General features: G+C 41.2%; 1 protein-coding gene across 1 annotated transcript; it reads right to left on the bottom strand.

Annotated features, from left to right (window-relative positions):
- Positions 1-1,195: 1,195 nt before the first annotated feature.
- Positions 1,196-6,889, bottom strand: dclk3 (doublecortin-like kinase 3). The gene is made up of 6 exons (XM_059556289.1): positions 6,521-6,889; positions 5,691-6,129; positions 3,358-4,859; positions 2,382-2,514; positions 2,027-2,194; positions 1,196-1,709 (listed from the first exon to the last, which is right to left on the bottom strand). The coding sequence occupies exons 2-6, from the start codon at positions 5,752-5,754 to the stop codon at positions 1,243-1,245; spliced, it is 2,334 nt and encodes a 777-aa protein (XP_059412272.1). The 5' UTR covers positions 5,755-6,129; positions 6,521-6,889; the 3' UTR covers positions 1,196-1,242.
- Between the last annotated feature and the right edge of the window lie 4,640 nt (positions 6,890-11,529).

The raw sequence follows: 11,529 nt of genomic DNA, 5'->3' as shown, positions 1-11,529 counted from the left end.
GGGGGATGGGTGTGTGTGTGTGTGTGTGTGTGTGTGTGTGTGTGTGTGTCTTCCTGATTACTGGACCGGATACTAAAAAGTATGACTTTTAATATGCATACAGCTATGTAGTACATAAGGTATTAGTAATGAAGCTGAGATTAATAATTTTTTATTTGCACAGTACAACTGTAGTACACCTAAAATAGCTCATTTTACAACTTTGGGCTTGTTTTGAGACACGCTACCATGAAGGTTGAAAGACTGAAGTCACCTGACAAGGACAAAGGCTTTATTCATTAATAATTACTCTGAACAACTTGGTATCTCAGAAATTGTAAGTGTTAAAAGATGAACAGAAGTAAGAAAATAAACATTTTTATCATTAAAAAAAAAACATTATTTTCTCAACAACGTATAGAAACGTGTGACCGAACAGCTAGTAAACTTTAATTGTCTGAACCTACAGTCTAAATCATTTAACATTAACACAGTACTCATAATGTTTCAAAAAAATTTGCAAAACAACTTTAACCAAACAAAAAAAAAGGGGGGGGGGGGTTAAAAAGACTGAACAAATTTAAAGATGTGCAATATAAATGCATGACATGAGACATGCAAAGGCAAATAATACTAAATACTTTTAGCTTATTACTTGCTAGTCTACCCAACTAACATTCCCACAAACATTGGCAGAGGCCAAGCTTGACCGATACATATTAAAAAACTAAATTAGTCCTTGAAATGTCTTTCTTTTAAAATAACACAGATTAAGATAGGTTAATCGGAGGCTTTTACATACTAAAACAACATTACAACATAAAGTGTCCTTCTGCCTCTAGTCACTAAATAATATCTCTTAATAGTTACTTTAATGTCACAGATCATTTCATTAGTGACCTGCAAGCACACACAGAATTTATACAGAATTTGTTTTTTAAATATTGGATTATACCTTAAGCTGCCAAGAAGAGTGCACTGTGAGCGCCTTTGAAAACTTTAACCATATTTACACTAATTCAGCAGATTTTCCTCCATAATGAGTGCAGAAATGTGGAGATCAGTGCAGATTTAAAAAGAGAATTCTCAGTCAGAATCAGTGCTAAGAGTTTGACAGTATGAGAAAGATATTGTTTACTACGGAGTATTTTGTTTATGTTTGTTATATTTTTTTCTCAGGTGTACTTTATGTTTCTCATGGCTTGTTTAGTTTGCTGGCTTCTTCAGTCTTCACTGTCCATAACTAACTCGTTTCTCAGCAGGTCACTCTTGTTTTGTGTCAATATCTTCTTGCTGTGCTGGTTTCTCAGGTTTGTGCTGATCCGTGGTATATTGCTTGTTTGTGGTGGTGGTATCTTCTGCATGGGATGCCTTTTGTTGATTGCTTGTCATATTATCAATCTCTTGAATTTGCTGGTCTCTTTCATACATGTTAATATCTGGTTCATAATTATTATTATTTAGTATGTTCTCGTAAATTTGTGCTGCATGACATTTCTCTGCCAACAATTCTGGTTTGCTAAAATCACTCTTATTTTCACCACTTTCCACCTGTCTGCTCAGTTTCTGCTGGTTGCGCCTCTCAGCTTTGGAGTCAGTGGCTTTTATCGCCCCCTTATGCTCTTTTGGTGCTGTTGCGTGCTGAAGCCAGTCGTGCTGCAGGGTTTGACTAGCTGTCAAACGTCTTTTTGGGTTGACCTCCAGCAAAGCCCTGACTAGAGCTTTAGCCCCTGCAAAACACATATATCAGCATTTATCATATTTCTAGATTACAGCATCTAAATTAGAGAATATATGAATGGTTAAATGGAATAGTCCAACAGCCAAAAATGAAAATTCTCTCATTTACTCCACCTTTGAATAAAGCACACAAATTGTAATGACTTAGTGCAAACTGTAATGGAGCTTCTTGAAAGAAAGTATGTCATACAAGTTTAAAAACAATATGGGATTGAGTAAATGATGACAGACTTTACTTTTTTGATTGATCTAACACTTAAGTCACTTTCTTTGTACGGTGGTCAAATGCTGGAGTTCAGTATCTCACCCTCAGATGCATTATCCCAGTACGGGGACAGAAAGTGGACTTCTCCTTTCTGGATGAGACGGAATAGTTCCTCTTGATTACGATCTGGACTGCGGAATGGAGGAAACCCACTCAGCAGGACAAACAGTATGACACCCATCGCCCAAACGTCTACTCCAACACCGTAACCTGCTCATACATAGACATATACATATGCATAGCTGAACATATGAAATATCTTGTCAAATGTTAGTGTCAGATCATGATACTAATAGTTTTAAACCTTAGTGTTTGAGATTTAGGACAGAGCTGTAGCTCAGGTTTTTTTTTTTTTTTGTCCAACCAGTCCCCGCTTTTCTAAATGTACTGACATTACCTGTCTCAGCAAGTATCTCTGGAGCAACATATGTAGGTGTGCCACAGACTGTGAACACTGGCTCCGTGACCACCATGGCTAATCCAAAATCAGCCAACTTTAGATTCAAGCATCCATTGCCATCACGCTGTACCTAAAAATCAGAAACAAAAAAGAGATATGATATGAGCTGAATATTATATAATATCTTATACTCTTTTTAAATACATGTCCAATTTTCAAAATGATGGATAACAAAGTAGCTGGTTTCAAAGTACTGCAAGTTTTTGAGGTAATGAGCTACGTTTTTCAACGAGTGGCGCTGTAGCGCGAACAAACTGTACTTGCTTTTATACTGTGAGAGAGCTGAGGGACTATGGCACGTGCTCACCAACCAATCTTTCTCGTCGAAAAGTCCGACCAGAGCTAAAACAGTTTTCTAAAACATCTTAAACAGTTTGCTCGCATATGTAGTTTTGGAAGTTCAGATCAGTTTAATTTCATTGATTTGTTTGGATGTTTTATGAAAATGAACACATTCACAATTCCCATACTATGTAGCTTATGTTATTAATGATTCGCCGATTCCTAAAGAAGCTACTTGCAACGATTCAGTTGAAATAAAATAAAATATAACACATGAAAAATTCAGATTTAAAAAACTAAAATGATGTTGCCTTAGCCATAAACTGAAAGCTAGTAGTTCATGTTAAGTTGAAGTACTAAAATAAAATAAAAAATACTACTAAAATAAAAATTAAATCTAAATGATAAGTTTAAGATTATTGGAGTATTTCAGTCTGTTTCCATATTTCATGTTTCATTCAATATATAAGTATTATTTTTAATTCATAGCAATTTGACTGAAAATCATACAACATTTTTTAATATATAAAAAAAACTATTACAAATGACAAAAACACAAAAAAAAGTTAATTTGAAATATTAAATATATTTAAATAATACTAAAATAACACTAATCTTGAGTCACTCTTACCAGTAGGTTTTCAGGTTTGATGTCTCGGTGTGCGATGCTCTTGCTGTGGATGTATTCCAGAGCCTGACTGATGTCTCTGATCATGCATGCAGCACTTGGCTCAGTAAACCTGCCGTTCTGAGTGATAGCATCAAACAGGTCTCCACCGGTCACCAGCTCCATCAGAAGGTAAACATGGGTGTCCGTGTGATGAGAACGAAACAGCTGTATGAGGCGAGGATGTTCCAGACTACGCAGGAGAGCGATCTCATTCTGAATCATGTGACCGCGTCCCTGCAGCTTTGTGTTGTCCACAATCTTCATAGCGAACGTTTCAGCCAGGCCTCTTACACGGCACTCCCTGACCACCGCAAAGTTCCCGTCTCCTACCACACGGCCCATATCATAGCAGCGCTCAATGTCCTCCAGCGACACTACGGCCCCATCAGCCGGTATTTGACTCTGTAAGTCTTTCTGCTCAACTTTTTCCTGCTTGATAATGTCCTGCTCCGTTATTGTCTCCAAATTGAGATCTTTATCCCGGTTTTGAGGAACAGCTGGCCTTGACTTTGTATTGGCAACATGCTTGTCCGCTTTCAGTGATCTTTGTTGTGTTTTTTCCAAGTTGTTCTGAGATGAAGTACTTTTATTACTGTGGTTATTTGGCCTGTCTGGTTGAGAACATTGACTGCTTCTGATTGGTGGTATAGGTGGGCCACATCCTCGATAGCTCCTGCAGCAAACAGCTTCTCTCTTTCCTTCCTCCTCCTTTATCTCCTTCTCATCTTCTTTCTGCAGGTCGCCTCTCCTCCTCCACAGTCGTCTTTGCTTTTCTCTCCTCACCTTTTCTTTTTGCCTTCCAACAGGCTGCAAGTTGTTGACAACCGGTTGGTTTACCTGTTGATCATGTACCGTAGGTATGGAAATCATGGCTCCGGCGTCATCATCATGGAAACCACTATCCGCCTTTGTGGCCTTGGGTCTCAGGATACGCTCCCATACTCTCAGCAGGTGTTCGCAATGGCTGGGGTTTTCTGGATATAACTCAACTAGTGCTGCATGTACCTCGTCAAGAGACGGTCGGCTGTTCCCAAAGGCCAAGAAGGCATGGTCGAAGCGGAAGAAGTCGGCTAGGCTGTGGATTTCTCGCCCAACAGGGCTAAAGAGTCGTCGTATTCGAGCGTTGTTCCAGCAGGGGAAGCCAAGCGCCTCGGACACATCTGCCATCAGTTGCTCGAATGTCTGCACTGCGCGGCGGTTTAACAGCAGTGAGATCTTCCGCATGCTCTCCTGTCCGCACGGCCGCACCACGGTCACGATTCGTGGGCGCACTGGGCTTGATTCTGCGTGTCTGGCATGGTAGCCGCTCGCCCTGGGAACTCCTGCTTCCTCCCAGTGATACACAGGGCTTTCTGAAGGCCCAAAGTCTGTGGGAGGCCTTCGGGGTCTGGACCTGTGCAGGTAAGATGGAAGAGGTAGCCGAGGGGCAGCATTTGGGCATTTTGGCAGTTTGATCCTTTGATCTGGAACACATAAACATGTAAAATGAGAGGATGTAGTCAGAATTTTGAGTATACTGTTGTTATTACCACAATTTTTTTGTTAGTACCGAAATGTGTCCAAAGATATGCTTTGTTCATCAAAAGTGCAGCACACAATATTGGAATATCAGATTTTTTTTGGGGGGGGGGGAGCTTACGCAGGCGAATTAAAGAGGAAGTGTGCAACATTAATAATTAAGAGCAGGTGTGTATTGAGGAGCAATGCCGAGACATGCAGATTCTCAAATTGCACCTCATGCTCCAGGGGTAACGGAAGAGGATCAAATCTGATCGTGCAGGATCACTTTACTCTGGACGCAGCTTGTTTTTCTTTCTTTCTTTCTTTTTTTCTTTCTTTCTTTCTGTCTGTCTTTTTATGTACTCGCTAAACATACGTCTTAAAGTGGAAGGATACAGGTCACGAGCCTTTAAGAAATTGAACACCTAAAGCAGTCAAAGATGCTGTTTCACTTTTACGTCAATACTTAGAAAGTGTTTTGAAAGGACTGTTACCAAAGCAAAGCCATTGTAAATAACTAATTAGTAAACCTAAAATATGTTCTTGTTACTTTTCACAAAGCCCTACTTATTTGTGAAAATTTATTTTATGTTGTGAAAAAATAAATGTATTAATGATTACATTAAATTACTGATTAAATATTATTATTATTATCATTTGCTTAGTTTGTTCATTGTCAGGATACATTTAATGGTTATTCTTCAAATGTCGACCAGTTAATTGGCCTACTTAAAATTTTACAGCCAATGCCCCATTTCGTTGAATGTATTTATTTATTGATCATTCAAACTCACCTGTCAGTCCCCATCTGGGTCTCGGTGGCTCTCGCCCCGGTCGCTGGTTCCACGCCGGTGTCATTTTGTTCCACCGCTCGTAGTATCTTCAGTATTTGTGCATCAGTAAACCCATGAGTTTGATACACTAGCCATACTGTCCCAGAGATGTCCGGCGGGTTTACAAAATGGTTAACAAGTCTGTTGCCATGATGAAATCAACGCGCACCTCTAAAGAAACTTGTCAGTGTCTGTGAGGGTTCGTGAAAGTTTAAAAAACAGCGCTGAATGGAAAGCTTTGAACCGGACAGTGCGCAGCAGCCAATATTCAATCAGCGTCTGTCAGACATGAGGTAACACGGGGATATCGCGAAGCCGCATCTTTTGGAAAAGCTACGAGCGCGTTACCGGATACTTCGCATCCTGCTGCAGGAGCGTCTCCCCGGTAACACACAGAGAACTAACACACACTCTCACACACACACACACACACACACAGAGGTTTATATTAGTGAGGGGTTTTCGTCATGTTTCACCATTGTGAGGTTCTCTCACAAAATACAGCCTAGCAAAAACCTATCTACATTCGCAAGGAATTTTTAGGCATTCTTCTGTCTAAATTTAATTTTCTACTAAAATGCAATGTATTATTATTAATATTAGCCTATTGAATCACATGTAGCCAATATTTATTTATTTTTTGACGTTTCTGCCACCGTTAAAGTGATGTGAATATGATGTTGATCATGACTTAACATCTGCAATGAAAGAAAGAAATTGATTACACTGAATATAATAAATCAGCCAATTAGCTGTTCCCAAATGCCTTCTGCACACATTCTCTGCCTTACCTATAGCTGCATCTGTTCCACTCTACTCCCTTTATTCGTTGGCTTCCTTATTTTGGTTAAAGATATAATTAATGTAAACTTCTCCAGACTGTGTGTTTGCAGGTCTCTCTGTATTGTCATGGTTACTGCAGCGCGGCTTTGTATGTGTGTTTGCGCTTGGCTGGCTGTGTGTGTTCAGCTGTATATGTGTGTGTGGGTTGAATCCACATGTCCATGAGAGGGCAGTGTGTGGAAGCAGGGGGGAGAGGCGCGCGGAATCAATTTACCAAACCTGCGTCTTAATGTGCATACACTATCTACCCTATCTGCACTAAATAGTTTTGCAAATCACTAATATCACATAGACTTTAGGATGGATATCGTGCACATTGGGACCATAGACAGTAAAAGAAATGGACACAGCGACCCCATTGGAACTCAATTGAGACAAGTGAAGCCCGTTTTTAGCATTTTTAGCACTTCCGTTTCTGACGCGCAGACTCAAACTAAGCTTGATGACGTCAGCAACCTGTCTGCCAGATGTAAATCTTCTAAGTGGCTGTGCATGCAAACTGCCATCGTTAATCTTGCAGAGACGGCGAGCTTGAGCGGGGAGTTCTTTGGCGTGAGTGAGAAGGAGTAAGTATTCTGATTAATTATTTTGTATAGTATTTTAAAATGTAACGCCAGTACGCCATATTAAGTTAATTGCCTGCGAGCTTCTCCCCCTGTCTGTACGGTAATGCGACAGAGAGTCGAGTGGTTATGACGCAATCGTTAGCCTATTTTTACAAAAACTGTTTCGGGGCCATAATGTAACATAGAAGGTAATGGAGCACTTTATACATTGTCGTGTATCTTTAGAAATAAATAATGGACAAATGGAGTCTTTAAACGCCTCAGATGTAAAGTTATTCGCTGTCAAAGTGACGCCAAAATGAATGGGAGGTCAATGGGATGCTAACGCAAGTGAAGTTCTGCTACAAGATGGCAGCACCCGGCCGACTTCAACTTCCGGTCGGCTTCCTTGCTGCCTGATTGGGACGCAGGCCAGGTTTTTCTACACCTTGACACGTGCGTGTGGTATCCTACCAATAGTAGCCTACTTATTTAGTTGTGATTCAAATATTTGGAAAACCATTAAAACCTTTATTGACATTCACTTAGGCCTACTTGAAGCAAATTGAATTTGTATTTTAATATTGGAAGGACAATTTATTATTTAGCCTAGCAGGACATCATGTAGATAGATTAAAAGTTAGTGTAATTGTAATCATACAGCGGTTATCATACAGAGGTAAACATACAGCGATTTGCTTTCATTATCGGACAGTACTACAAAACTAGAGTAGCCTGCTGTATTATTATTATTATTTTTTTGCATCACTTTATTATAGATGTACACTGCACGAATACGTAATAAGCCGTTTGTTCTGTCTAAAAAGATATATTTAGTTTTATGTATATTTTTTTATTGTTTACTAAAAATTTGTTAGTCTATTAACAGTTAGCAGACCTCCATGTTGAATTCCCGACTCTGCAAAACAATTTTAAAGGGGTCACATGATGCGATTTGCAATGTGCACGCACAGACAATCAACATGGCCAATTCACTATAAATAACCGCACCATCTATCCAACCACCACAAGAGAGAACCACTATAAATAATCATAGCATCCTTACCTTCATTCGCTCTAATGTTTAAGGGTCCCTCCACCTCCCCAACTCCTCACCTTTGACCCATTCCGGGGGGAGCGCTCCACTTTTGGGCCAATCCCGAGCTCAGAGCCCTCTCACTGGGCAGCACGCCAAAAACACATATTATTCGTCTCGCTTTATTATCTGCAAGGCGAACTCATGAATCCGGTGTCTGTTTCTATTAAATGGGATAGTTCCATATTTGCAAAGACAGTCTGGCACTTCTGACTCACAGTCAGTAAGTACGTTTTCATATGTAAAGAATTTGCCACCGATGATTAAAATGCAAGTTTTGAACAATGTAAAGTAACTGTTAGAGCTTGTTGTTTGTCGTTTCTCTGATCACAAATGCAGACATGGTATTATGTTTACGCAGTGCGATATTCAACGCAACGCGTAATAAGACCGTGTAAGTCATTTTAATCAGTATTTACGTCCCCACTGGATGCAACAAATGCCACATTTGTAATGGGTTTTCATAGTTTTTTTCTCGTCACGCCACATGTCATCACAGTATGGTGAGGGGCGTAACATTTCTGTCACATGCTTGAGGCATTTGTCCAATCACAATGCACTAAATAGCTGACCAATCAGTGTATATCTTGCATTTCAGACAGATGAGCTTTGTAAAAAACTACACGTTTCAGAAAGGCGGGGCATAGAAGAGAAAAAATAATATACAGTATGTGGAAAATAATGTATTTTTTGAACCTTAAACTGCATGAACACATTTCATTACACCAAATAATGTTCTTTTTAGCAAGGTCATATGACCCCTTTAAATGCTGCCGAACAGAATCTAACAGACATGCCAACAAGAAATCTATGTATTTACAGTTTGAAGTAAAAGAGCTTGGATTTGTGACCTGTTGTTTTGTGACTTTGTTTACCTTGATTTCATGATCTATGTTTTAAAAGGAGGTCGACATCTCACCTCTTTCTCTAAAAGTGCTCTCTCACTCGCTCACTCATTCTCCTCCACCTGTTTGAGTCAAATGTCAAAACACATGAAGTCTGCATACCATGTTTAGTCACACATTTGTGTTGGGTTAGACACAGTGACAGTCCACTCAATGAGTGTGTGTTCAAATACCTAGTGTATAAGGTGAAAACTTGCATATTATAAATCATTCCAGAAGTGGTGTTATACAACACATAAGGTTATATCATCAGTCCTTTTGAGAGAACTGACCTATATTTGACATCATTTGTTTAATATGAATAACACAAGCTTCCAAAGCCAACGGGAAAAACTGGGAGAGCAGGATGAGTACTATTAACACTTGAAGTGCAAATTGTCTTTTATTTGTCACTTGAGTCTAATTTTAATTTCCCTAACAACTACAAACACTACAAACGAAAACTTTATGGAATTCTGGAAGTATTTTTAACTAATAATGTTAATGATGATAATGTCAGTTGATACAAACGTAGCTGAGCTGAGCAGATGGAACACAGACAAGAATCACGGAGGACCTCAAACAACGATCTGACAAACAAGAGACGAAAGACAGGGCATTAAGTAGGCTGGTGGAATGAGCTGCAGATGATCAGCGGTAACACCCACATGAAACAATCAACATGACGTAACATGAGACGAGCAGGAAACGGTGCATTCATGAACCGTGACAGTACCCCTCCTCCTAAAGACGCCTCCTGGCATCCCTAGACTCCCTTACCTGTCGATTGTAATCATCGATAAGAGAGTGATCCAGGATGTCTCTAACAGGCACCCAACTTCTCTCCTCCGGACCGTAACCCTCCCAGTCCACCAAGAACTGAAATCCGCGTCCCCTCCATCTTGAGTCCAGAATACGATTGACCGAATAAGTAGGTTCCCCATCTACGAGTCGTGGCGGGGGGAGCCGGGGCAGGCGGATTAATCGGAGAATGAAATACAGGCTTTATTTTAGATACATGAAAGGCGGATGAATTCTCCTGTACGCTGGAGGAAGTTTAAGGCAGACTGCCACCGGACTAATGATCTTGGTGACAGTGAACGGGCCAATAAATTTGGGAGCCAGTTTATTAGAGACGGAACGGAGAGGAATGTTCTTGGTAGAAAGCCACACTTTTTGACCCACGACGTATACGGGAGGCCTAAACCGGCTTTAGCCTTGGTGCGCGCCCCCACTTGGAGTAGAGTCTCGCGGGCTCTAGTCCAAGTACGGTGACACCTCTGGACAAAGGCGTGAACGGAGGGGACCGCGACTTCGGATTCCAGACTGGGAAAAATTGGTGGCTGGTATCCTACACTCAAACGGAGATAGGCCCGTAGCTGATATTGGTAATGTATTGTGGGCGTACTCCACCATTGACAGTTGTTGGCTCCAGGAGGAAGGATTCTTGGAGACCAAACATCGCAACACCCTTTCCAAATCTTGGTTGGCTCTCTCGGTTTGACCATTGCTCTGGGGATGAAACTCTGAGGAAAGACTTACAGTCGCTCCAAGTAATCTACAAAATTCATGCCAAAATTTGGACACAAATTGGGGTCCTCTGTTGGAGAACACGTCTGTCGGGAGGCCATGTAAACGAAAGACGTGATCTACTACGGTCAACGGTGTCTCCTTGGCTGAGGGTAATTTGGGCAAGGGAATAAAGTGGGCCGCCTTCGAGAACCGGTCCACCACGATCAAGACTACCGTGTTGCCCTGGGAGGGCGGTAATAAAATCTAGTGCGATATGGGACCAGGGTCTCGAAAAGGACCGGCAGCGGTTGAAGTAACCCATCAGGGGGTCGATTGGAAGTCTTACCAGTGGCGCAAACCGAGCAAGCCAAAACAAAACTGTGAATGTCACGAGCCATAAGTGGCCACCAGAATCGTTGCTTGACCAAAAATTTAGTACGGTTAACTCCTGGATGACAAGCCACATTAGAGCAATGCCCCCACTGAATGATGTTGGACCATAATCCCTCCGGCACAAATAATCGATTCGGTGGGCACCCGGGCGGAGGCATTACCCCTTCTAAGGCCGTCTTGACCTTCGATTCGACTTCCCATGTGAGTGTGGAGACCACTAATGTCTCAGGTAAAATACACTCGGGAGTAGACGGTCGTTCGGAACGGTCAAAAATGCGCGACAAAGAATCAGGTTTGATGGTCTTGGAACCCGGGCGGTACGAGAGCGTACAATCAAAACGTCCGAAAAAAGTGCCCACCGAGCCTGCCTGGAGTTCAACCTTTTGGCAGTACTAATGTATTCTAAATTCTTGTGGTCGGTCCATAATATAAAAGGAACCCCCGAGCCTTCTAACCAGTGGCGCCATTCCTCAAATGCCATTTTGACTGCCAACAATTCTCGGTTACCAATATCATAATTGCATTCG

The sequence above is a fragment of the Carassius carassius genome, chromosome 8 (assembly GCF_963082965.1).
Source record: "Carassius carassius chromosome 8, fCarCar2.1, whole genome shotgun sequence".
In the NCBI taxonomy this organism is placed as follows: Eukaryota; Metazoa; Chordata; class Actinopteri; order Cypriniformes; family Cyprinidae; genus Carassius; species Carassius carassius.
The sequence above is the reverse complement of the archived record's forward strand: the minus strand, read 5'-3'. Positions and strand labels throughout refer to the sequence as shown.